This window comes from Vicugna pacos, chromosome 22, assembly GCF_048564905.1.
Source record: "Vicugna pacos chromosome 22, VicPac4, whole genome shotgun sequence".
Classification (NCBI taxonomy): Eukaryota; Metazoa; Chordata; class Mammalia; order Artiodactyla; family Camelidae; genus Vicugna; species Vicugna pacos.
The window spans coordinates 24,226,936-24,252,929 of record NC_133008.1 but is presented as its reverse complement, the minus strand read 5'-3'; the positions used below and the strand labels follow the sequence as shown (position 1 = coordinate 24,252,929).

Genomic DNA, 25,994 nt, shown 5'->3' with positions numbered 1-25,994 from the left:
AGAAGCCCTCCACTTCTCACCAGGAGACGGTGAGGTGGTTCTGTGTCAGCAGCATATGTGCTCACACCATCTGAATGCTTAACATTTTATTTTCAAGTATAAAGGCTTTGTCACCGAAGGGAGCCAGGGTCAGAGGCAGCAGGCAAGGGGTCCGGAAGCCCAGGTGGAGGCGGACATGTGGGCCAGCTGGCTCCCAGGTGCCAAGGCCCATCCCATGGTGCCCTGTCTGAGCCTGGGACCCTCTGCTGGATGCCAAGAGGCCGAGGTAGCTGTGAGAGGAGCTGGGAGTTGGGTGGAGGGCACAGGCTCACATCACCGCACAACACTGGCACGTCTTCTGCTTAGGGCCCCTCGCCTCTTTGCCCTCAGGAGGGGCAGATGGCTCTGGCTGCCGAGCAGGTGCATAGGTGGGCACGGCGTGGGCACTGGGGTTAGCCCTGGGCCCCTCCACCTGAAGCAGTGGCTGGCACTCAGCAGGCTGCTCCTGAGCTGGGGTCTCTGCCAGGAGGGGTGTGGCATCCCCAGAGGGGTCCTGGCCCTCAGCAGGGGTTTGGGGCTTTTCCGCTTCCTCCTCCAGGGAGACTTCCTGCTTCTCCTGGGGCTGCTGTCCTTCTTCCTCCAGACTTGGTTCCTCCTTGGTCCCCAGGGAAGCCCCTGCCTCGCTCACCCCCTCTGCCTGACATTCTTTTCCTCTTCCTGACTCTCTCTCCTCTTCTGGACTCAGATCTTCCTTGACCCCTTGGGTCGTCTCTGTTTGCAGTGGTTCCTCACCTCCCGTTCTCTCTGCCTTCAGTGATGCCTCATCTCCTTTTGTCTCTGCCTCTACTGGTTCCTCACCTCCCATTCTCTCTGCCTTCAGTGATGCCTCACTTTCTTTTCTCCCTGTCACCAAAGGTTCTTTGATTGCCTCAAGCTTTTCCTCACTTCCTTTCTCCCCTACTCCCAACAGCTCCTCACCTCTTTCCCTCTCTGCCCTCAAAGGTCCCTCAACTTCCTTTCTTTCTGCCAACAATGGGTCCTCGCCTCCTTCCTGCTCCATCTCCACCTTTTCCTCATCTCTCCTCTCCGGCTCCAAGGATTCCTCGCTTCCTTTCCTTTTCTCTGCTAGCGACATCTCTGCCCCTTCTGGCTCTGTGTCCACCTTTCCCTCGCTTCCCTTCTTCCCAGCAGATTCCTCTGCCAGCCCCCTCTCTACCGCCCACGTTTCCTCCTTGCCTCCACCCTCTGCCCCCAGTGGACTCTCATTTCCTCCCTCCCTTCCTAGTGACTTTGGCTCTTCCAACCCCTCCACCACCAGCTCCTCCCACTCCTCATTGAGAGTCACTCTCTCCACCCAAATGAAGGACCCCTCCTCTCCTCCCAAGTCTCCCCGCCCATTACCGTCAGGGCTTCCCCTGGGGGCACCTTCCCCTCCTGCAGAAGCTGCTCCCTCCAGTCCCCCCTGGAGCCTTGCGGAGCTGGTATGTGCAACCTCCAGGCCCTTGCCCACCTCCCCAGTGGCCTCTGAGTCGCTGCCCTCTGTGCCTCCCACCCCTTCCCAGACCACCTCCATGTCGCCCCTGTCCTCCTTGACCCACACTGGGAGCTCTGGGCGCCCGGCTTCCTGCCTGTCCCCGATGGCCTCCAGCACCATCTCCTCCACCTTAGCCTCCAGCTCTGGGCCTGTGGCCCCCATGGCACAGTCCTCTGTGGTCCTCAGCCCCTCCCACACCACCTTCACCACACCTCCCCCTTTGGCTTCATTCACTCCTTGCTCAGACGCTGTCACCCCGTGACACGGCTCCTGCTCTGTAGTGGGGGTGGATCCACTGCAGGGGCCATTGGCTTCTGAGGCAGCCCCTGCTGCCCCAGGGACCAGCCTCGGGGTGGGTGGAACCCCAACAGCCTCATCTCTGGGCTCAGAGTGGGGCTCTGGGTATGTGACCACTGGTCCAGCTGGTAGGGAGGCTCTCTTGTTTAGGTCAGTCTGGCCTGGAGGAGTCAGGGGAGAAGGGGAGAGGAGAGATGGGGCAACAGAGTGAGATTCAGGCCCTTCCTCTGGGGACCCCCAGACCTGAAAATACCCACCTGCAGGACCTGCCTCCACAGTGGGCTCAGAGAGAGGACGGTGACCCTGCAGGAATGGCAGGAACAAGGTCAGGCCAGCCCATCTCCACCACCAGCCTCCTGCATGCCAGTGCCCCTCCCCTGCTCAAAAACCCTCAATGGCTCCCCATTACCTTGAGGACTAAACCCTCTATTGTACCTCAGGCCTTCCTCATCTGTCTTATCTCCATCTGCTCCACTGCCTTGCACACAGTAGGTGCTTAATCAATACTGTGTCCATGCAGCCAATCCCTGTGTACTGGGGACCTACTCTGCCAGCTACTGAGCTTACTTAAGAGACACTTAAGCCTTTTGCTATTGGACTTACACTCCAGTGGGAGGAGGCAGGTGATAAACATAAATACAAATATATATATATAGTCAGGGAGTGAAAAAGGCTATAGCAGGAGAAAAAATGCAGGATGAGGGTCTGGGGAGTGCCTGGGAAGTGATGGGGTGCCTCCTTCAGGTATAAGATGCTAGAGGGCCTCCTGGCAGAGGTGACATTGAACAGAGTCCTGAAAGGTAAGAAGAGCCAGCCTTGAGTCAAGAGGTGGGAAAGGGCATTCCAGATGGCAGGGACAGCAAGTGCAAGGGTCCTGGGGTTGTAATGAGTTAGGTAAGTTCAAGGAATAGAAAAAGGGGTCAGTGTGGCTGGAGACGGGGGTAGGGAGTGGAAGGCAGTGAGAGGAAGATGTGAGCAAGTGGAAGAAGAGCTCAGGGAGGGGAGCTGGGGACAGCCTTGCAGGCCAGCTAGACCAAACCCCACAGATGTCCTCACAGTTCCCTGATCCTACCCTCTTTTCAGCCTTCAGGCCTTTGCATAGGCTGTTTCCTCTGCCTGGAATTCCCTTTCTCTTAGTTCCTGGTTCCCACCCAGATTCAGCATAGATGTCACTGCCTCCAAGAAGCCTTCCCTGAACTCCCAACCTCACTCAAGTGCTTCCCCCACATCCTGGGCTCCCCCTCACAGACTCTTTGTACCCCATCTCCTCATCTGGACCGTGGGCCAGGAAGCAGGCCTTGCACATCTCTAGCAAGGAACTCCCAGCTTAGACTAAAAACCCAACAAGTGCATCCCATCCTGGTTGAAGTTCTCCTTTTCTGTCCTGTGACAGCCATCTGGGAGCCAAGATAAGGCACCAAGAGAGGTGGGGACTGTGGAAAACCCACACCTCACTGTGGCCAGGCACAAATGTTGCTGGAACTTTGGGCTCCATGGACGACCCAGAGAGCCAGATTTTACTGTGAATGTGTCCTGATTTTCAAAAGCCTGCGTGTTGTGCGGCATGTGGACTGTATCTTTATAAAGACATTACCAAAACAAACCTTCAAAACCCAGAAACCCTATATAGATGCCTCAAATTATGAGAGCATCTCGTGGTGACCCTTTCCTACCTTTAAGGCCAAATTCCATGAGCACTTCCCCACATTTTCTGACTACTTTCCTCATTCAGAACATACCAGCAACCATATATCAAAATGTTCCCTCACGCCTGTGCCGGGTACTAAGCTATGATCTCATCAAATCTCTCTCACATCTCTTCCACATGTGTGCTGTTCTTGTGCTCAGTTTAGAGATGGGGAAACTGAGGCTTGGGCACGGAAAGCGACTGGCCCATAGACCACAGAGCAAAGAAGTAGCAGAGGACCTAGCATATAAACTGTACTTGGAGGCGTCCTGCTTTGGGCCCTGCTGGCCACACCCCTCCCCCCACCATCTGCCCCCAAGCTCCTCACCTGTCTGCGCCAGGTGGGCCTGCCTGAGGGCTTGTGCTGGGCACCTGTGGATGCACTTTGCAACAGCTGCAGCTGAGACTGGAGTCTGGGGAAGAGAGGGGCTGCTAGGACCCTGGTCCCCAGGCTCAATGGACCACTCCCCCTCCCTTCCCCTGCAGTCTCAACTTGCTGCCTCCCCAGAATGGTCTGGGGGTGGGTCTCAACCTAGTCAGGCTGGGGCAAAGCCATCAAGCAGGGACCCTACTCACGTGAACAAGCTGTCTTCCAGGTTCCGGATGCGGGCCTGAGCCTGGCCCTCAGGTGACTGGGAGTCTTGCGAGGTGGGGTCTTGGGGTCGCTCTGGCTCCTCAGCCACCCCGTCCATTAGCCAACGTTCCCGGAGGGACTTCCTCTGGACACGGGCAGGGCATATGGACTATCCCACCTTATGTAGGGCCCCCTCCAGATCCCCCATGCTGGGCAGATTTCTTATTGCCCCACAATTACCCAGATGGAACAGACATCTCTCCCTCAGGCTGGGGTACGTGCCCTCACTGCCCTCCATCCCCAACAATGCCAGGTGGGACAGACACCCCATTACCAGCCCATAGCATTCCCAAGCTGGGAAAAACACCCATCCATCTCCTCAGCCTTTCTAGAATGGGACAGACACCCCCAAAAGTGAAATCAACGTCCCCATTGGCCGCTCCCTACCCCAAAGCTGAACAAACATCTCCACTGCCCCACACTCTTCCCAAAGGTGGAACAAATGTCCCCATCACCACCACCCCCTCTCTCAAGCTGGAAATCAATAAACCCCCATGATTAGGCAGAGGCTCCTTTGGTCCTCCGAACTGACTCTCACAGACACCTCCACTTCATTGCCCGGGTTAGGCAGGCGCCCCCTCCCGCCCCCAACCTTGAGCCGCTCCACGCGGAGTTTCTCTTCTTCCAGCTCCCGGCGCGCGGCGCGGATCTCCTCCTGCAGCCGCCGCTTCTCCTGCGCACAGAGGATCCGGGGCTGCCCACGGGCCGGGCGGGGCCGGGCGGTGCCGCCGCCTCCCCGCCACCCTCCCTCCTCCGCCGGGCTCGCGGGGGCTCCCGGGGCTGCGAGTTGCGCGGGGTAGCGGAACACACGTCGGGGCTCCAGGCAGGGAGAGGGCACAGGACGTGCTGACTCAGCAGCGAGTAGGGGCGGGGCCGGCGGGGGCGGGACCAGCCGCGCCCGGGAGGCTGCGGAGGCCTTGTTTGCGCCAAATGGGGGGTCTGTGGATGGGGAGGGCCTTGTAAGGGTTATCTGGGGGGCGGTGTCTGAGATATGGGGTTAAGAGGGACGGGGTTCAGAGAGATGGGGGTCCAGATATGACGATCAAAGGGAGAGAGCTAGTGAGATGGGGGCTCAAAAATGGAGGTGAAGTCATGGGGGTCCAGCGAGACTAGGATGCAGAGATAGGGTCCAGACAGATGGGAGTGCAGAAGTTGGGGACCAGAGAGATGGGGCTTAGTGAGATGGGGGTTCAGAGAGATGGGGTCCACAGAGATGAAGATTTAGATATGGGAGTTTAGAGAGATGAAGTCCACGTATGGGGGTCTGAGACACGGGGTCCAGACGTGGGGTATTTGGGAGACAAGGGTTCAAGAATGGAGCATTGGATGATGCAGATTTCAAGAGTGCGGAGCCCACAGCTCTCCACTCTGCAGGGAGTAGTGACCAGACAGAGAGGAGGGGCCTGAGGACTTAGGTGGGGCGCCCCAGGGAAGGCTGAAACTGAGGGTGCTCCCCTCCACCTTCACCGCACTAGGCCTGCTCCCCATGATGGGTGGGAAGTGAGGAAGAGGCACTGGGCACGGCTAGGGGTGCCCAGGGCTCTGGGCGGAGCTCTCTATTAGGGCTTCACTTACCGCGATGACCTCTAGCCGCTGCCGGTAGAGGGAGCTCTCGGCCATGGGCCTGCAGGGAGAGAGCAGGGATTGCGAAAGGGGTCTCCCAGGGCCCCACCTCTCAGCAGGCCCGTCTCTTGAATATCCCTCTTTAAGCCAAGATCCCTGAGCTGCTTGGAAGTCAATCAAAGCCCAGTGTTTTCCTCTATCTCCGCTTTGCACCTGAGAGGAGTCGGGGCAAGGGGCAGGGGTCCTGTGAGGGGAAGAGAGCAGAGACCGAAACAGGTTGAGCTAAATCCCTTCCCAGGCCTGACATCGCCTCTCTGAGCCTAAGTTTCTCCATCTCTAAAGTGGGCCGGGATAGCTTGACCCTCACCTCACCTTGCAGAGAGATGCCCTTCCAAGGAATTATCCGTGCAGGAAAAATCTTAGGACCTAGTGCTCCAAAATCAGTAGCATTGTTTATTATTAATAACTTTAATCATTTCCAATAACTATAATAATTTATTAATTATAATGATCATTCCCAGTCTGTCCTACAGAAATCCTGCAAGACCCCAACATGCACAGTGTTTGCTTCCAGTTCCACACCCTCTCTGGACCTTGGCTCCTACCCAGCCAGCATCCCTTAAGCACTAGAGGGTGAGGAAGCCTGAGAAGTGTCCATCCCACTGTGGACACATACCATTGCCATGGTAACTCCGGAGCTGCCTCCTCCACCAGCAAACCACCCTCGCTGGGGGTAAAGGTCACCAGGTCACACTGCCTAGTGCTGGACTCTGAACTGGAAGAAGGGGGAGAATGACTGGCCGTTTAAGGTTTAACCTGAAATTCCCCCATCACTGTCCTCCTCAGAGCACCCCAGGATCCTCAGTGTCCAAACTCCAGGGCCACCCCCTAGCCAACCCAGACTTCCCCTGGAAGCTGAAGGCAGTTTGTGGGTGCTTCGGGGAGTCATCGTCACATCAACCTATCATCACAGACCTGCACTGAGTGCTGACTATGTGCAGGCGCCTCACAGGCTGATTATCTAGAAGGATATATCCATCTACCTGTTGGCCCTGACATTTAGCCCAGGGTGGGCACAGAGTGAGCCCTCAAACATTTATTAATTTGAGCACTAACCTACTGAGTGAGCGTTAACCTCACTGCCCAAACTCTAGTGGGGCCTCCCGGATCTTCTCTGGCCTCACCATGAAGGCATAATAGCCAGCTCACATTTAACACGTACTATATATAGTGCTCTAAGTGCCCCACGGTGCTTCCGCTCGGCTCCCACAGCCACCTCCCCCTCCCTGTTCTGATCCTGAGACACTGTAGTCGACTCTACTGAATTGACATTCCAACTGAGAATAAAATCAGCCAGCCATTAGCCAGTGCACACCATGTGCCCAGCACTGTTAAATGCTGTACCTTTACTCATTTAACCCTCTCTACCATGCTAGGAGGTAAAATCATACTGTCCCCATTTGACAGATGAGGAAACTGAAGCTCCAAGAAGTGGTGAAAAGACTTGTCTAAGTCTACTGAGTCAGGATTGAAACTCAAGGCTCTCAGGCCCAAAACACTGGAAACGCTTTGGGGAAGTGGGGAGTCCAGGCATCCTTGTCTTGGCAGCAAGGAGACCAGAGATCAACTAGGGGGTCCCTGACTTCTCTTAGAGCAGAGTACTGAAGTCATGCTTTACAGGGTATCCCAAAGGAAGCTCAGACCCCCTGCTAATAAGTTTGCCCCTAGGGGAAGGCTGAAGTCCCCCCTTCTGCTCTCCCACCCTCAAGATGTAATCTCCCTGCCTCTTCCTTGCTGGGGGGGGAATCAGGTTCCCGTTGCTAGGCAACCAGGTTTGTAGTTGGTGAATAATGCAACAGGGAACCCAAAAGAGTGAGGAACCAAACTGGGGTCCCTGGAGGGAGCCCCTTTTCCAGAACTCTTTGCAAACCTCTAGAGCCCCTCCACCCTCTTACTTTAAAAAGCCCTCATACCTTGAATATTAAAATACCCTGCACACCTCTTGAGATGTTATGTATCTGTAACTCTACAAGAATAGCATTCATAGTGGTGGCCTTTTTTGCCCCACCAGGAACAGTTGGTGGTCATTTCATTAAACAAGTGATTGTTTCCATTTTGCCCTCCTCTTTCCCAGTTTGGGAGCTGTTAACTTTTTCTGTTGAATCTTAAACATTTTCTCCTGAACTGGATACTCAGGGATGATTCTAGAGGCAAAATATGGGAGTGAGGGGACCCTGACATTCCCCGCCCCCACCAGGTAACAGCTCCACCCCCAGGCTGGACTTTGGGCTTGAAGCCTGCCAGCGGAAAATCCCCAAAAAAGAAGAGGGTGGGAGTTCACATCTCCCACCTGACTCTCTGGGGAGGGGGCATTGAAAAGCCTGTAAGGTTGGCTGCTAGCCTCCCTCCACTCCTCCTTGGGAGAGGTTAGCTGGGACTCTCACCACCCCCCATCTCCCGACGGTAGAAAGGTCAGCGTATTCCATGAACCCCTCCCAGGTCCTGCCCACCGGCCCCCCTGACCCTGGACACTTACATGAGTGTGGCTGGAGCCCACACCTGGCTCTGCAGGGCCATCTCTGCCCAGAAGCCCACGTTCTGGTCTTCGAGTTCAGGACCCACCACCCGCTTGCGGAAAGTTGCCCTAGAGGCTGTGACTTGGCTGTCCGGAGTTGGGGGGGGGGACTGCAGGCGGGCACTGGGAGAGCTGGTCCAGCTGGTTTGGGCCAGGAGGCAGGAGACACACGGGCTGGGCTGAGGGGGGCTGGGGGCTGGCGGGCAGTTCTGGGGAGGTACTATCAGCTGTCCTGATCAATTATTTACCAGCTACTGGCCTCCTTGCTACACTCAGCTGCCTCCCGGCAAACACACACTCACATGCACGGTAGAGCTTGTGGACAAGAGCTGGGAGTCCCTGACCCCCCTCAGACAACAGCGCCTCCACTTGGCACCTTAGAAACTTCAAGTCCGGCTGCCCACCAAGGGTCACCCACTTTTGAGCGTTGTTGTACACACACACGAGAGATACTTTCACACACTACTGCCCTCCCTCCTTGGACCCTTGCTTTGGGAAGAAAGGGCTGATCTGGCTAGAAGATTCTAGAGACCAGAGCCTGTGCCCCAGGGAAGCCAGAAGGCCTGGACTCTGGACAACTCTGGGCAACTTCCCCCAGGTTTCTAGGCCTCAGTTTCCCCTTTTGTAGAATGAGAGAATTAGATCAAATGACCTCCAGGACCCTGGACACCTCTTAGATGCTATTACTATTGGAGAGGGGGTGATGAGGAAAGTCTAGAGAACTTCCTACCCAAATTTTGAGGGTCCCTGTTCTACCCTCTATCTCATTCTTAAAGGGCCAGCACCTCTTTCCTCAGCTGATTATGAGTTTCCTTCAACCACCTCTTTGGGAAAAATGTCTCCTACTCTCCAGGCTGGTCTCCTGCAGCCCCCAGCACTTCCCTCATCACAGCCCTGGTCACACTGTGCAATTCTGACACGAACCTCAATGAGAAGGCCCTTGTCCTTGGGCCCCTTGCTTTAGAAGGCATGCTCCCCATGGGGCAAAAGGAATGTACCCAGCTAAATCCTCCCTCCCTCTTCTAGATCCGACTCAGGGTGGCCAAGAAGTGGCCAAAGGCAGCTGTTGGCAGAGGGGTGAGGAAAGAGCTTGGGCATGCAGGGGGGTGGGGTCCCTAGGTGTGTGCACAGGGCTCCTCGCTGTGCAGAGTTAGGGGTGGGAAGCAAAAGGGGCCAGATTGAGGGCTGGGGTTTCCCTGTGCCCCGCATTCTAGCACAAAACCCCTAGGGATTCAAAATGTTTTCCATTGAATCTGGCCTTCTAGGTCATTCTAAAATTTTTATATTTATATTTGCCATGATAGGAAAAGAGAATATATTTTTTTAAATTAGTTTTTAAATTGTGGTAAAATACACATAACAAAATTTACCATCAGTGGCATTTAATACATTCACAATGTTTGTGCAACTTTCACCAGAAATTTCCAAAACTTTTCATCATTCCCAAAGGAAATCCTGTACCCATTAGGCAGTCACTACTCATCCTCCCACCCCCTGCAGTCCTTGGCAACCACCAATCTGCATCTGTCTCTATAGATTTACCTATTCTGATTATAGTATGAGCTCAATTGTATTAAAGATGTCTAGTCAGCACACACACACACACAGAAAAGATTTACCTATTTTGGACATTGCTTGTCAATGGAATGCACAATATGTGGTCTTTTATGCCCAGTTTCTTTCACTGAGCATCATGGTTTCAAGTTTCATCCAAAGTGTAGCATGAATCAGTGCTTCATTCCTTTTTAATGGCTGAATAATATTCCATTATATGGATATATCATATTTTGTTTATCCATTCATCTGTTGATGGAAATTTGGATTGTTCCCACCTTTTGGAGGAGAAAATATTCTAAATACTGGCTTGCAGTTTGATTTTGTAACTGTAAAATTTAGATGTGTAGTATATAGGCTTCCCTTTGTACTCTTGTCCTGGGTTCCACATTGAGGCAAGATTGTTCAGTTTATAACTGAGTCTGTCTCCCAAACTCAACTGCAACTTCCAAGTCTGGCTTCTTTCTTAGTTCCCAGCATTGAGAACATCCTTAAACAACTGTTCTGTGTCAGGTACGGTTCTAGGCATGGGGGAGTTGGGTGAGCATGACAAACAGAAAATGTTGTAATGCAGCTCACTTTCTGGTTGGGGAGGGAGACAGATAATATACAAGTAAACAAAGAAATAAAGGTGATTGATGATACCTGCAGTATTGGGTGAGTTACAGAAAATAACAGGGATAGGGTTATGGGGCAGAGCTGTGTGTGATGTAAGCTGGTGATCAGAGACCACTTCTCCAAAGAAGTGATATTTGAGCTAAGATCTGAATAGCTGAAGCCAACCATGTGATGAGTTATTCCAAGCAGAGGGAAAGGCAAGTGCAAAGACCCTGCAGTGACAATGCAGTTGGGTGGGTGGGTGGGGGGTTTGAGGAAAGCATGAAGGCTCAGACGGAGGGTATCAGAAGATGACATCTGATAAGTGGAAAGGGCTTTCTGAGCCACAGTGGGAAATTCGGAGTTTTCTTCTGAGTTTGATGGGGAGTCATTGGAGGACAGTGAATGGCTGGGACAAGGGTGGAGATAAGTGGATGAATTCAGAGTATGTTTTGGAGGGAGAGCAAACAGCAATCCAATATATGAATAATTGGAGAGGGGTAGCTGAAGGAAAGAGAGTAACGGAGGCTAATTCAATAGCGTTCAGTTTGACATATCTATTAAACTGGGGACAGTTGGATATGAGTCCAAAACCCAGGGGAGAAAGAGCGAGAGTTATAAACTTGGGAGACATCAGCATGCAGATGGTGTTTAAAACATGAGACTGGAACTTGTCAACATCTGAGTATTAGCAGTAAAGAGATCTTATACTTAAACTGAGTAATAGATGAGAACTCAACAGAAGTTTTACAAAGGCATAGTAGGGAAACAAGGCATAGTACACAGCCTGAGTTGGTAACAGCTCCCTGGACAAGGCTTGGAGGGAGGGGGGCATGGGATAAACATCCTGACCTCACTCTCCTCTCTCCCATCAGCCAACTTCAGTGGAAGCCAGAGGGGAAGGAAGCTCATTGATGCAGGTGAAACCGAAGTCCGAGAAGGGGTGCCCAAGAGGTAGGAGGAAAATCAGGAGAGGGTAATGTCCTTGAAGACCAAGGAGCTAATGGAGAAGAAATCACGGAGGAGCCAGGGACAGGGTCTGGCAAATGGTCATGGGTGTCCCTGGACAGAGAAGGTTCAGTGGCATGGTGGAACCAAGAGCCCAGTAAGCATGGCGAGAGGAGGGACAGAAGGTGATAAAGGGGAGAGTCCACTATAGAGAGAACTCATTCCAGAAGTATAGTTTGAATCCTCATCCTCTCTGAAGGCAGTAGGAGCCATTATCCCCATTTTACAGACAAGGAAACTGAGCCTTGGAGAAGGCTGGCACCTTGCTCAGGTTATAAGTGGGATAGAAACCAGAGGGGCCTAATTCCAATTAGGTCAAGGGTAGAGGGAGGAAGGAGTCAGATGGTCAAAGGGAGGAGGATAGCAGTTTAAGACTGGGATCCAGGAGAGAGTAGAATGAGGGTGGACAGAAGGGAGTAACAGAGGTAGGAAGAGAGTTGGGGGAAGATAATTGGATTATTGGGGGTTCCTGAGGCTGTGTAGCCCCCTGCTTTCTCTAGGTAATTATATATTTTTTCCTGGTTACCCTAGAATGGTGGGGGCGGGGGAAGGGGTTTGGAGACAGCCCAGGGGAAGAGAGAACTATGTCCCTGGGGGTGGGTCGCCCGCTGAGGGCATCGATCCTGGCCTTGAACACCACAATCTAGCCCCAGCAGGGAGCTACTTCCTCCCGCAAGTCTGGATACCTCTCTGGGCCTTCCCAGTCTCCTGGGCCCAAGGTGACCGCCTTTCAAACCTCAGCCGCTCCGCTAAGCCCTGGACGCGCTGTGCGTGCGTCCCTCCTCCCTCGGCCCCAGTAATGCACTTGGCGGCGGACGTCTCGCGGACTTTTCCGGGAGGGGGTGAGGGGAGGCTCCCTCTGGGCTTGGCGCGGGCGCACCGCCCGGAACCATGCTGAGCCCAGGCACTGGGAAGGAGACTGGAGAGTGCGGTGAGACGGTTCCTGGCGACCCCTTCAGCCCGAGCTGAGCGCTGCAGGGGCGGAAAGTGGAAGGACAGCCCAGAGGCTATGGGCGTCGCTGCCCACCGGCTGACACAGACTGGGAGGGACTGGCAAGGCCCCGGAAAGATGGCTTCGGGAGACACTCAACCAGAGGACAGTGATTCAGAGGCCTAGTCAGGCGTGCAGCTGGGGCCAAGCCTCCAATGCCGAGGACGTGGCGCCCACTGAGTGAACACGGCACCCAGGTAGCAGGTTATGTCTAGATAAGCCCTCTTGCAAGAAGTCCAATGCCCTGAGCTGACTGACATGAGGCGCGCCAGTGGACGAATTCTGGTGCGGAGCCGAGGCACCCCCGCTTCGAGGGCGGGGCCAGGGCGGGGCCCGGAGTCCTCTCGGCAGGTGCAGGAGGCGGTGCTCGGTCCTGCCCCCGGGGGCCGTTCTTGGAGGCCAGGGGCGGGTCAGAGAAGCGGCCGGTGCCGGCGACGCCTTGGAACCCGCGGGCGGCGACTGCGGGCACAGGTGCCGCGCAGGCACTGTGACCCAGGTCTGGGCATCAAAACTCCAGCGCTAGGAGCTAAGGCTTCCGAGCTGCTTCTAACCCTGGACACCGAGGCCCCCGGGCCGGAGAGCGGAGCCCTGGGGTCGTCTGAAGTGCAGGGCCCTGAGCCCCCTGGGTCAAACAGCGAAATCCCCGGGCCTGCAGCTGAGCAGGACACTGAGGTCCCTGCGCCCTCCCTAGAACAGGGCGCAGAGATTCCCGAGCGAGAGAGCGAAGTCCTCCGGTCATCAGCTGGGCAGGACTCAGAACGCCTCGGGCGGTCAGCAGCTGGGGCCTTTGAGAGTCCTGGGCCAGGCAGCGAAGACCCTGAGCCGTCTGAAGCGCAAGGCAGGGGGGTTCTGGAGCAGTGTCCCCCTCAGGATCCCGAGACCTCCTCAGAGTCAGACTCGGAAGCACCCCAGCTGCATTTTCTATTGCGCTCCGACACCCCACAGCAGTCCCGGGAGGGACAGCTCATGGAGACGCCCATCGAGCGCGAAATCCGCCGCAGCTGCGAACGCGAGGAGAGCCTGCGCCGGAGCCGAGGCCTGAGCCCAGGTCGCGCGGGCCGCGAACTCGTCGAACTGCGCCTGCGGCCGGTGCTCAGCCTGCCGGGCCCCGGCCCCGCGCTCCCGCGCGCCTTGGAGCGCGCTCGGGCGGGCGCGCAGATGCAACGAGACATCGAGCGGGAGGCCAATCGGCAGGCGGCGCTGGCGCGCCCCGCGGTCCCGGAGCAGCGCGCCGGGCCGCCGCCGCAGCCCCTCGGAGAGCTCAAGCGCTTCTTCGAAGCTGCTGGCGGGTGTGGCTCATCGCCAGCGGCGAAGGGCAGCGCGGGCCCGCAGCGACTGCCTGAGTCCGGAGGCCGCCCGCGCTCAGCCGTGCAGGGCCGTTGCCCGGTGCCGACCCGCTCCCCGCCGCCCATCGCACCATCGCTGCTGGAGCAGGAGGTGCGCGAGGTGAATGAGCGCGAGCGGGAGCTGCAGCGCCAGCGGCTCAGCGTCTACGGAACCGCCGAGTTCAAGGAGCCGGCCCCCAGCCTCACCGGTAAGTCACCGATGCCCGGACGCTGGGGACTCCTAAGGCTCCAGCTGCCCTCACCGACTACCCAACTCTAGTGGCCCTCTGATCCTCAGGGTCCCCATTCCTGGCTCCCGGACTCCTGAGACTCCCCCCAACTCTCCTCTCTGCCCACCCCTTATGGGCTGCCCACGCCTATGCTCCACACCCCCCACCTTGGACTCCCAGATCCACCCCCACCTAGTCTCGTGGTAAGGGAAGGGAGGAGGATTCCAGATGTCTTTGTTGGGTTCCAGGGAACCCTCCCTGGGTTCTGGCACACCTGGATTCTCCCTCTGAATTTTCGGGTTCCTTCCTCCCTACTCTGGGTTTGTTCGTCTCCCTCCTCCCTCAGGATGGAGGCCTCCATGGGGAGGAGGGGAAGGGGGCGAACGCCTGTGTGTGTTTAAGGGGTGCGGCCAGTCTCCTTCGTCCTGGCTGCCTCCAGCTGGTGAAAGGAGGGGCAATCCCGGCTGAGCGCCCCTTCCCCCGCAGCGAGCAGGGGCGACGGAAAGCTGGCAGTGACCTGGCCTCCCCGCAGGAAGGCTTCGGAGAACGGTCTGGATCAGGTGAGATCCCTTTTCTCCTCGTGCCTCAGGCGCTTGTCGCTGCCCCCACCTCTCTGCGCGGAGAAGGCTGGGCAGGGGAAAGGGTCCCCCTGGGAAGTCACTCTGCTCTAGGACACAAAGTCCAGGGCGTGGTCGGGGGACTGACGAGGCGGCGGTGGTCCTGGGGCCCAAACCGCTCCACCCTGCTCCTGGATGTCCTCACCTGTGGTGCGGAGGCCCATGAGGCAGGCGTTCGATTTGGCCCCTCTCCCCAGGAAGAGCGGAAGCCTTGAGGTTCGAGCCGACTGGGATCCACGGACGAAAGTAACATGCCTGTCAGAGGACTCAGGCAGGGACGACCAGGAGTGCCCTCCGGAGGGGCGGAAGGGGCTAGAGGTCTGCACCGGAGAGGATGAAATCGATCAGCCCATCCTTGAACCTGATTTTTTGTGAAATTGACTGGTATCTTCTATAAAAATGTTAGTCCCTATTGGGAAACACCACCACCACAGCTCCGCCAGTAAAACAGTCCAGCCCTTCTCTGCCTAACTGCAAACAGAACTAGCTTCTCCTTACGGCCTTTGACTGTTAGAGGACCGAGGTCACCTCCTCGGCTGCCCCCACTCCCCAATAAAGCCCCTTCTTTCTGGGCAGTGCAGGCTGTTTTCTTCTAGGTCCTCTTCTGGGGTGGGGCGGGACCGCGGCAGGCGGAGGAAGACCTGAGAAAAGGCTGAAGGCGCTGGCGGGACTGAGGAACGGCCCCTTACCGCCCTGTTCCGGAGCCGCAGGTCTCCCCAGGCCCGGCTGAGGTCTTAGTGCCCCCTGGCGGCGCGGGTACGAACTGTGGCCTTCGGAAAAACAGAGCTCATGCCCTCCCTTTACAGATTTCATTAACATTATCGGTGCCAGCGGCGTACCCCGCTCAGTGTGCTGGCTAGACAAGTGATAAGAGGTTGTTCCCGCCCTAGCGACGTAAACAATAGCTATCAAAAAAAAAAAATCATAGGGAGTGGTGTTGGTGGTTCAAGCTCCTTAGCAGGGCATACAAGGCCATTTATAATCTGCCTAGCAATTACAAACCTCACATGCTACAGACTCCAGACAGATATTAAGAGAGAGATGGGATGTGTTGTGAAATAAATGCCTCACTTCAACGGACAGGTAGGTGTTTGTATCACCAATGCTAATTGAGCTCAGTGGTGTCAACCTGCTTTTTTCCAAAAGCAATTGAAAACTAACCCTTTAAAAGAGAAATCTACTGAACTTCGAATAATTTTGACTATTTAGGAAACTTTTTTAATTGGTGGGGGGCAGGAGGGGACAGCAAGCAACATCTGTTTGCAATAGGGCTTGTGGTTGTCAATTGGCAAGCCCTCCTTAATTCCTCTCTGTCCCCAAGACAAGGGGTTCAAGGCCTCCCTGGATGAGGTTCAAGAGGGTCTGTGAACATACTAAGCTGTAAAATTGTATCTGTGCAGTATATTCTGTGGTTTTAGTATACCAGCTTCTTAGAGGTGCACTGAGATACAGACAAGATCGAAGAGCCAAGAAGGTTTTAGAATCATTGTTTAAACTCCTGGATTTATCCAACTCTGTATGTCCTGGGTCTTGCTCACACAGCACTGCACCTCAAGAGCTCAGTGCAAAGACCCACCCTGACCCCATCATCAGCACACTGACCACATGCTTGACTGTTACTCTAGGAGGCATGGAAAGAAAGGCAGGAAAGAGGGAGCACTGCCAAGGTGGAAAATGGAAACACTCAAGGGCCTGTTCTTAATTCCCGACAGGGGAGCTAAGAACTGAGCATGTAGAGTTGACAAAACCGCTTAAGTTTAGACCTGGGTTCTCTAACTTTCTTGAAGAATAAAATTACCCAAGTTACCCTTATGCCAAGTAGATCACATCTATTAAGAGGCCTTGACATTAAGAGAGCTCGGCAGGTACTTCTGACATGGAGCCAAGTTTGAGAGCCACGATGTTGATGTAGGTTAGCATTTCTCAAAGTGTGGTGTCTGGACCAGCAACATCAGTATCACTTGGGAACGTGTTAGAAACATCCATTCTTGGGCCCCATCCCAGACTTGATGATCAAATCCTCCATGTGATTCTGAGGTATGCCAAAGTTAGGGAATCATGGGTGTAGACAGTTCCCAAGCAACAGGACCCAGGAAATCAAGCCTGTTTCCTTCCTCTCCCAGTACTCCTACCACCCACAGGAAATCTAGTTTTAAGTGGCCTGTGGATTTATCTTAAGGGAGACAGATTAAAGCTGCATCTGGCTAGTACATCCGTACTAAGATGTGCTCTAAGTGTAAAATACACAAAAGATTTTTTAAAACTAAGTATGAAAAAAGAGGGATATCTCAACTTCTTACAATGATTATATGTTGAAATGATATATTGGGTTAAATAAATATCTCACTAAATTAGTCTGACCTCTTTATTTTTTAAATGTCACTACTAGAAAATTTGAAATTACAAATGTGACTCACATTTGTGGCTCACTTTAAATTTCTATTGGACTGGGCTAAACGGTGGTGCTGAACTCACAGGGCCCTCAAATTAGTATTAGGGAAATTCAGAATCCCTTTGGACTCATTCAGACTTGGGTTGTTGACTAAAAAATCCTTGATGCAGTCAGAAATTGTCACCAGAAGGCCCCCCTCAACCCAAAAGAACAAGAGTTTTGGTCCAACCCTGATTCAGTTCACGTCTCACTTCCATTTTTGTCATTTATAAACTGGGATAATAATAGTTACAATAATACTATGTGCCAGGGACTGTTAGGTAAGCGAGTGCTGTGCTCAAAGTCATGAAAGCAGGCTCCAAGTCACTCCGACTCTGAAAATGCTAGCGGGAATCAAAGGTGTCCCCCAGTTTAAAGAGGGGTAACTCGCAGCTGGGTGACAGCCAAACCAACAAGGACACCCCTCGCCTCGCAAGTGACCAGTTCCAATCAGAATGAACCCAGTTCAGGTCCAGGCTCTGCCACTTGGTCACAGTAGGTCTGGACAGGTGAATTTCACCTTTCAATACAAGTCTCCTCTCCTTAGCGACCCCAACTTGAAGTGCCTTACGGCTCTCCCTCCCTGCCGAAGCCCTGGACACCCCAGGGGGTACACCAGCCCATGACCCCAAAGCTGGAAGAGAAAGATCTAACCGCCGCTCTTAGGAAATTGATTGCTGGCCCTTTCCTGGGGCACGTCGGGAAATGTAGTCTTTTTTGGTACAGGGAAATAATTTCCGGGTCAAAACATGACAGTGGGCGTGGTTCTGTGTCCCTTCCCACAGTGGGTGTTGAATTTCCCCGCTACCCGAAACTTGCGGTTTTCTGGGTTCCGGTTGTTGACAGGAGCCTCTACTTCCCTTTTTGCTTCATGCGCCCTCTGCGCATGCTCTGAGCTCCCGTCCGCCAGTCGGTGGACTATGGTTTTGTTTCCAGACTACACTTCCCAGAAGGTCACGCGAGCGGGCGTGGCCTCCTCGCCCCAAGGGGAGGGGCGCGGCGCTCCGAGCGGACGCTGAGCTTGTGACCTCTTTCTTTTATTTAACATGAAACTGGTGTGTCCACACGCAGGGCAGCGGCCGGGCTGGACCCGGTACGGACGGGTCAGTTCGGCCTGGCCCCTTGGAAGGCGAAGCCAAGCTGCACTAGGAGAACGAGTGAGCCCCTTCCCTACCCCCTCTCCTGGACTTTGGAACTGTCAAGCCCCAGCTCCCAGGACCCCCTCTCCAGGTTCAAGACCCCTGCGCGGCCCACGCCGCTGGCCCCGCCGCGCTCGCGGGCCGAGCCGTTCCTGCTTGGCCCATGAGGATCTGCACCAGCAGGTCGGTGGCCAGCATGTGCGACGGCTCCTCGAAGCCGATGGTCAGCAGCTGCTGGTAGTCCCCAGGAGGCTGCGGGCACAAAATCCTGGGGACCGGGGACAGAGAGGCCTGGACATGAGGGCCCCCTGCTACTCGGGAGCCCCTCCCCTTGAGCGAGAGGCTGTGGCTGAAAGAGCCTTTGTTTCAGTTGGGGGTGGGAAAAACCCTGGGGGAAAGTGGTTTCCTTGTTGATGAGAAGCCTAGAGGGTAATGGCTCTGGGAGGCTGAGCAACTCTAGCCCTGATCTGGCCAATTACTCAGCTAGCTGTGTGTCCTTGAGCAGGTAACTTAACTTCTCTGAGCACCTGTTCTTTGTAAAATGGGGTAGTAGTATAGACCTCAGTGGGTTGTTACACGAGTTTGCATAAAAGCAGTTTTCATGGCCCAATAAAATGCTATCATTATTACCAAGGGAAACAGTGTTGGGGAAGATAGATGGTCTTTGGTTGTGTTCTGTCCCTCCCTCCAGACCTCACACCCACTTTGGCATTGCCCTAGCTCGTACCATGAATAAAGGTCATCCTCAGCTGGTCCTAGGGGTACCCATCGGCCGATGGACCACAGCTTCTGAATCTGGGGGCATGAATTGGCTGGACTCTTGCCTGTGTCTTCCCATGTATCTCGATAGCACAGGAAGTAGCTGGAAAGGAAAGGGGCAGCAATTAAAAGTGAGCAGTTTCTTAGTTTCTGCTGTGAGGGCTTTAATTCTGGAGGTAAGGTGGAAACTTATCAGAGGTTGCCTTCACGTTCTCAGGTAGGGATATGACTTAATACTGAGGGCTTTTCTCTCTGCCAGCCTCCTTTTAAGATGAAGACTTTTATTTTGATGGGGGCATATATTTTTTTAAGATGAAAATGACCTTTCAAAGTTCCTTGATTTCCTGCTTGGCTTTCTACACTTTTGTGGTGATGGTTCGGAGGGCCATACTGGCATTCTGCATAGAGAGGGGAGGACTCTGATTCTGGTAAGGGGACTCACTAATCCACATGGGAATCTTGTCCCCGGCTGCTGGGCTCTGGGATGGTTTCCAGGTTCCAGCGCATCTTCTTATATAGGTATCGGGGGAAGCGGCCGGCGGTGTAGGCAGCAGGGGCACAGTATCTGAAGATGGACACCTCGTGGGAAGGACTGATGGAGAACCTCCCACAGAAGAAACAGGAGATGCTGGCAGGAGATGGGAGTGTGGAGAATGAGGCTGTGCCCCGGACTCCACCCCCAACCCCAATCCCAGTCTCCTACCATTTTACCTTAGGGGGTCAGTCTCCTCCAGGTCCACAAACCCAAATGAGGCATACATGAGGACCAGCTGTTCCAGGCGCAGGGTCAGCTGTTGGGAAATCTCCAACAGCTGCATGGAAGATGGGGCACAATGAGATTAGCTGGCCTGCCAGGAGCATCCTCCCCATTACGCAGGCCTGAGGGATGAAGGGGTACGGGGTGTAGGAAACCTGTTCCACACACCGCCTTTCGGATCAGCTCCTGTAGAGCTCCATAGATGGGGGGAACACTCCGAGCAGCTGCCTCCAGGTACAGGAAGTAGGGTTCACACATCTGCAAGAAGGTGGGCATGGCTTTGACGAGCTGTTCCTTCTGCACTCGGTCCCTGCTGAAAGGAGAAGGGGGCCTTCGTCTGAGGTCCCTCACCCGCCCCGCCACCAATTTCTCCTTTTCTACTCATCCCCCACTGTATCCCTGGCCCTGACCCCCATTGCGAAATCCCTCAGTGTCAGACCTTCTCAGAGCATCTTCCAGGACCACCAGCATCAAAAACATTTGAAAGACTTGTTAAAATGCAGGCACCTGAGTCCCGCGACTGAGTTTGATTCAGTTGGTGAAGCCCAGAAATCTAAGGTTTAAGCAGCCTCCCAGGGGATTCCAATGAACATTGAAATGTGAGAACCACAGTCCGCTTTACCATGGTCTGTAAATCATATTATCCTTTGGGGGTCTCAAACTGGTAGTCAGCAGGCCAAATATGGCTCAGATAGGTTTTATGTAGCCTGCCCAAGGTTCAAAACCTAAGCCAAGAGTTAAAAAGTGGGAGAAAAGTTCTAGTCTAGTGATTCGGCAATCCCCAGGGTCCATATAATAGCAGACACTCCCTAACCCCAAATTTCTTTTTTTTCTAACCCCGAATTTCTACAGTCCTCATAACTCTTTGAAATTGGGTTCCTAATCAGCTAGCTTCCGGTTCATAATGTTTTTATTTTGTCCTAATGTTCTTGAGTTTGCAAACCTAGTGTATATCGCCTATCTTGTAACCCCCTCCTCTGTCTCCTTATCCATGGGCAGAACCTAGGACCCTGTCCAGCATCACCTGTAGAGCAAGTAGCTCTGGAAATCATCTGCCTTCTTGAGCAGGTAGCGGAGCTGTTCGGTGATGGGGCTGAACATGGTGTCCAAGGATAGGCGAGGGGCGGGCCCGGGGCCTGGGGCCAGAGGCTCAAGGGAAGGCGAAGAGGTGGAGGCCTCGGGCAGCTGCCCCTGGACGTCCTCGGGCTCCGCCTCGGGTGGGTCCCCAGGTTGGCCAGAGGGGGGCGACCGCAAGGGGTCTCCACAAGGCTGTGCCCCAGGTTGAGAGTCGTCCAGGGGCGGCGTTTCCCCAGAGCCGGCGGGGAACGGTCCCACGAACCACTGCTCGGTAGCCATCCTGCGGCAGGAGGCGGGGACCGGAGTTCTTTAAGCCTCCGCCTCTCACATTGGCCGCGGGTTCGACCCCGCCCAGGGTACCTCGGACTTGCCTGGCTTGGGAGCGCGTCCCTCTCCAACTCACCCTGATCTCGACCTCTCTGCCCGCGCCGCGTGGAGGGAGTTCGCCTCATTTGAATTTCAACACGCAGGAGGGGCGCAGCCGCTCCGGCCCGAGCTGCGCGCCCGCAGGACCCCGCGCACAAGCGCGCTCCCGGAACCTGGCAGTGGGGTACGCGTGCAAGGGAAGCGATCTGGGACGCCGCTGGCGGCGTGTTCTGGGGGTGCGGCCCAGGGGCCAGTGCCTTTAACTCTCCGAGGTTGGTTTCCTAGGGAGGAGGAGGTCTCTCTACCGGGCGTCCAAACCCCGGGGGGCGCACGTATAGAAAGCGAGGACGGCCCCACCCCACTCTGAGCCTCTTGACTCCCAAGCCCCAGAATCTGTATTTTAAAAAATAGAACTCTAATGGAGTTGAGAAATTGCATTAGAACTTAGCAGGCACTTGTGATGTAGTAGCTACTACTACTACTAACAATACTACAAATCTTCACGTGGAAAAATTTTCCCACCCCATATCTCATCTGATGCCACAATCCCTTCTGTTCCTTTTATGGAAAGGACCGTGAGGCCTGGAGACCCTTCTATGGACCCAGAACAGATCCCTGCCCCCAACAGTTGTAGGCTGGGTTCTTTACAGCAGGCAATGGTTGTCAGATACATAGTTATGAAGCGAAATACATTAATTAAAGACTCTGGGTAAAGCACTCAGACAGGTGTCAGACTCCACCCTGTGTGACCCTGAGCAAGCATCTTTACTGTGCTGAGCCAGTTGCCATGTCTGTAAAGTGGGCTTTTAATGAGCTATGCCTCATGGGGCTATGGTGAGAACCCAGAGAATGCTTGTAAAGTTTAGTTAACTGCTAGTCACTTAGCAAATATTTGAGCACCTACTGTGTGTGCCCAGGCACTGTCCTGGGAATGCGGAGATGTCCTCCTGGATTAGTTACAGTTACACTCACAGCTGGCTTTGACACAGCCCTCATTCACTGTCTCCCTGCCTCAAACAATTCTGTCCTAAGCCTAGACTCCCAGGAGGCTGGTGTGGCTGTTCATCACCTTTCCCGGACTGCATTCATAAAATGACTCTGTAGCATTTTTCCTTCTCTTTTTTTAAAATTTTATTTAAAAAACCTTCGGTGCAATATTAAAAAGCAATACAGCCAGCTGGAGCGACAACAAACAGAAAGAAAGAGGAGGGGTAGGGAAGACCCAGGGACCCCATCCCAACTGCTCCCAGGGGCTGGAGGCCAGGGACAGACTGGGGAGGGGCCTGGGTGGTGGGGGAGAGAGGAAAGGCCACCCACCAAAATGAACAGGCAGAACAAAACATTTATATAGGAAACATCTGGCTGAACTGAAGAGGATCAGGGGAGGTGGGAAGACCCCCAATCTTTTTTTTTTTTTTCCCAAAAAATGTCCTAGATTGGGGAGAGGGTTGGCCGCCTGGGGTGAAGTGAGCAGGCCTTGTCCCACCCCACACTCCTCTGTCATGGAGTACAGGATGTGCTGGAGGCCAGAGGTGTGTGTGTGGGGGGAGACACAGGGAAGAGATGAGTAGGAAGGAATGCCCCCTCACTGGAATCTGTTAGGAAGGCTAGGGTGTCCCTGTCCAGCTCCTGGACTCTGGGGATCTTGGGTGAGATAGGGACCGGAATGGGTCGGGGCAGGGGTGAGGCTGGGCGCTCAGCCTAGAAAGCCATCAGGGTCATCATCCTCAAAGTGGCCTTGCTGCAGCACCTTGATGTGGTGCTCGTAGATTTTCAGGGCTGGGCCAAGGCGGATGGACAGGCCGGTCAGCACATCTGTGCGCTGCATGAGCAGCAAAGACTTGCCATCAATTTCCTGGGTGGGACAGAAAGACAGAGAGAGAGAGAAGCAGGATCAGAGCATACCCTCGCTGAGGCCCTGGAACGGAGGGGCTAAGCTGAGGGCTGGGGACTCACCTGCTCTTGGAAAGCTGTTGCCTGCTCAGGGAAGCCTGCCTCGGTGAAGTACTCTACCACGTCGGTCACCGTCCACTCCACAGGATCAGCTGGCTTTTCCTTGCGCCCAGAACTGTGTCGGAACAGAAAGAAGCAGTGAGCAGTGCTGCTCCTCTGGTTCTGTTACACGTACCAGGGTAGCGCCCCATGTCTCAAACACCCCAACTTACGGACAGCCAAAGGGGGTCCCATCTGCCCCAGGGAGGGCTGGTTTTCCTGGGGGCAAAGGCACAGGGGATGGGGAGTCTGGCCCAGTGGCAGCAGAGGCTGGGAAATAAAAAGCATATGCCTGTGGTTTTGTCTTGGGGCTTGGTTCCTTCACACCAGATGCCCTCCTCCACACAGAGTGGTCCTTACCTGATCCCCCTTCCTTATTCATGGCAGCCATGGAAAATACCTGGCGGGAGCCACTGCCTGGCGCTGGCCCTCGCCCTTCCTCCTGGCCCTGGTGGGGGCCACAAGGCGTCCACTCCTTGACCCTCTCCTTGGCATTCTGAGGGCCCCGCTCTCCATTAAGCTGGTGGTGCTGGGCACCTGCAGGACGGTCACCCTCGGGCACCTCGGAGCCCTCAGATACTTCATCTTCATCGTCTTCATCTTCATCATCTTCCTCCTCCTCTTCCTTCTCAAGCACTCGCTCTTCTCCACCTCTCTGGTGTAAGGGAGAGAGGCACCCAAAGTTAGGAGCTGTTCTGGCCCTGGGCCCCAATCCCTGGGATCCAGGACCGAGTGGTGTGCCTAACCGCCACCTTTATTACCAACACGTACTAACTTTTACACATTCACTCGGTGCCAGGCTGTGTTAATAAAACCCTCAGTGGCCAAATCTCACTAAACTCGCTCAACAGCCCCAAGGGGTCGCTACTGTTATTAAGTCGTGCTTTACAGCCGAGGAAACTGAGGCTGGGGAAGATTAAGTCACTTGCCAAGGTCACCACGCTCCGAGCTCGCAGAGAAGCAGCGCAAAACCCGGTCCGCCCGCCGCCAGATTCCTCCCGGGACTCCCGCCCCGCCACCAACTTCGCCCGCACCTGCCCACCGCGCGGCGCCCCCCTCCGCGGCGCGCTCACCTTGCTCCGCGACGCGCGGGCGCTGGCGGCCGGCGGCGCCCGCCCGGGCCTGTCCCCGCGGGGCAGTGCAAGCGCTCCGAGTCGGGTGCGCTCCAGGCGGCCCCGCGCTGCCGCCTCCTCCTCTAGCAGCCCCTGCACGCGGCCTCGGGTCAGACGGCCGCCGGCCCCGCCGCTGCCCCCGAGGTAGCGCACGACTTCCCGCAGGCTCACGGGCCGCGCCGGGCCGCCGGCCCGCGCCGCGCCCCCCTCCGGCGGCTGCTGTGGCTGCGGCGGCGGCGGCTGCTGCTGCTGTGGCGGCGCCGGCGGCTGTGGCGGCGGCGGCAGCGGCGGCTCCCGGGCGGCGACGGAGGGCGGGGGGGCGCGGCGCGGGCCGGCCGGGGGCGCCACTGCCGGAGGAGCAGCGGGCGCGGGCGGCGGCGCGGCCAGGGGCGCGGCCCGCTGCGCGCGGGGGCCCGGCTGCGCGGGGCCGGGCGAGGGGGGCGCTGTGGCGGCGGCAGCGGCGGCCGCGCGGGGCGCCCGGGCCGGGGCGGCGGCGGCGACGGGCGCGGGCGGTGGCGGCGGGGCGGGCGTGGGCGGCGGCGCGGCGGCGGCGGCGGCGGGGCCCCCGCGGGGGGCGCGCGGCGGGGCCGGCGGGGTGGCTCCGCGCCGGGGCGGCTGGACGCGCGCCGCGTTGCGGTACGAGATGCTCCCCTTGTAGCTGACCCGGAGCACGGCGCGCTGCTGGATCAGTTTCTCGAGCTCGGCGCGCGTGCGCTCCGGCTCCGGGCCGTGCCGCCGCCGCACCATCCGGCAGATGCGCTCCAGGTCCGGCCGCGCCTTGCGCGAGCGCAGCGAGTCGATGGTGTCCAGGATCCACTCTTGATAGTGCGGGGAAGCGCTGGACGACGAGGTAGCGGCCGCCGTGGTGGCGGCCGCCGCCGTCTCCGGCGGGGGTAGGGCCGGGGGCCCAGCCATGCCTCCCGCCCGGCCCGGCTGCACCGTGCGCGCTGCCTCCCTCCCAGCGCGGCGCCCCCCTCCCCGGCTCCCCTCCCTCCGCCGCTGCCCGCCTCCTCCGCCTCCCCCCCCCGGGGGGCGCAGCGCTTCAGCGGAGCGGCGGCGGCGCTGCTGTTTCTTTGCAAAAAAAAAAAAAAAAAAAAAGAAGAACGAGAGAGAGAGAGAGCGAGAGAGAAAAAACAGTGAGAGAGAAAGAAAAGAGAGAAAAAAATATGCACACACTCACTCACTCGCACGCACGCACACACAGACCCGCTTCTGCTGGGCGCGCGCGGGGCCGGGGATGCGAGGAGGGAGGAGGGGAGCGCGGCGCGGCCGGCCCCTCCCCGCCGCCGCCGCCGCCGCCGCACGCGCGCCCTGCGCCCGGGACACTCCGGCCCCCCTTCCTTCCCTCCCTCCCTCCTCCCCGCCGCCCGCCTTCCTCCCTCCCACCCCCACGCGCCCGCTTTTAAGGTGGAGCCCGGGCCCCCCGCCCGCCCCCTTTACCCTGCGCTCTCGCTCACTCCGGCTCGCTCCGGCCCCCCCTTACAACTCCCGCGCGCTTTTTAAGGAGGCGCCGCGGAGTTGGCGCCGGGGCGGGGGCGGGGGAAAGCGGCGGGCGGGGGAGGGGGAGGGGAGCGCCGGGGGGAGGGGAGAGGGGGCAGGCGGGGCGGGCGGGCGGTGCTCGGCCGCCCTCCAGCCATTGGGCGCGGGACCCAGACGTCCCCGGCGCCCAGCCCCCCTCTCCACGCCTCCCCGGCGCGCTCCGCTCTCGGGACCGCACTTACCGGGAACTCGCAGCCCGCGGGCCGGCCCACCGCGCTCACCGGGCGCGGC

General features: G+C 56.4%; 4 protein-coding genes across 8 annotated transcripts; 1 reads left to right on the top strand and 3 right to left on the bottom strand.

The window, feature by feature from the left end:
* Positions 1–71: 71 nt before the first annotated feature.
* On the bottom strand, positions 72–8,327 carry PALM3 (paralemmin 3). The gene is made up of 7 exons (XM_072947543.1): positions 8,231–8,327; positions 5,707–5,755; positions 4,724–4,804; positions 4,074–4,216; positions 3,826–3,910; positions 2,068–2,113; positions 72–1,971 (listed from the first exon to the last, which is right to left on the bottom strand). Exons 1-7 carry the CDS (start codon positions 8,269–8,271, stop codon positions 308–310), a joined length of 2,109 nt encoding a protein of 702 aa, XP_072803644.1. The 5' UTR covers positions 8,272–8,327; the 3' UTR covers positions 72–307.
* Positions 8,328–12,779: 4,452 nt separating this feature from the next.
* Positions 12,780–15,166, top strand: MISP3 (MISP family member 3). Of its 3 annotated transcripts, XM_031689510.2 has the most exons (3): positions 12,806–13,953; positions 14,461–14,534; positions 14,789–15,166. In XM_031689510.2, exons 1-3 carry the CDS (start codon positions 13,386–13,388, stop codon positions 14,804–14,806), a joined length of 660 nt encoding a protein of 219 aa, XP_031545370.2. In that variant the 5' UTR covers positions 12,806–13,385; the 3' UTR covers positions 14,807–15,166. The 3 variants fall into 3 exon arrangements, with proteins under 3 accessions (XP_072803642.1, XP_072803641.1, XP_031545370.2); XM_072947541.1 differs by lacking the exon at positions 14,789–15,166 and having other exon boundaries at positions 12,780–13,953; positions 14,414–14,502; XM_072947540.1 differs by lacking the exon at positions 14,789–15,166 and having other exon boundaries at positions 12,780–13,953; positions 14,377–14,465.
* A 2,877-nt stretch (positions 15,167–18,043) lies between these two features.
* C22H19orf67 (chromosome 22 C19orf67 homolog) lies at positions 18,044–21,464 on the bottom strand. 3 transcript variants are annotated; one of them, XM_072947001.1, is made up of 7 exons: positions 21,126–21,464; positions 20,702–21,034; positions 19,846–19,990; positions 19,632–19,732; positions 19,363–19,548; positions 18,889–19,023; positions 18,044–18,429 (listed from the first exon to the last, which is right to left on the bottom strand). In XM_072947001.1, exons 2-7 carry the CDS (start codon positions 21,031–21,033, stop codon positions 18,255–18,257), a joined length of 1,074 nt encoding a protein of 357 aa, XP_072803102.1. In that variant the 5' UTR covers position 21,034; positions 21,126–21,464; the 3' UTR covers positions 18,044–18,254. The 3 variants fall into 3 exon arrangements, with proteins under 3 accessions (XP_072803102.1, XP_006206275.2, XP_072803103.1); XM_006206213.4 differs by having other exon boundaries at positions 20,702–21,151; XM_072947002.1 differs by having other exon boundaries at positions 19,846–19,987; positions 20,702–21,151.
* A 769-nt stretch (positions 21,465–22,233) lies between these two features.
* On the bottom strand, positions 22,234–25,568 carry SAMD1 (sterile alpha motif domain containing 1). The gene is made up of 5 exons (XM_072947539.1): positions 24,186–25,568; positions 23,473–23,767; positions 23,286–23,382; positions 23,077–23,188; positions 22,234–22,975 (listed from the first exon to the last, which is right to left on the bottom strand). The coding sequence occupies exons 1-5, from the start codon at positions 25,137–25,139 to the stop codon at positions 22,817–22,819; spliced, it is 1,617 nt and encodes a 538-aa protein (XP_072803640.1). The 5' UTR covers positions 25,140–25,568; the 3' UTR covers positions 22,234–22,816.
* Positions 25,569–25,994: the final 426 nt, after the last annotated feature.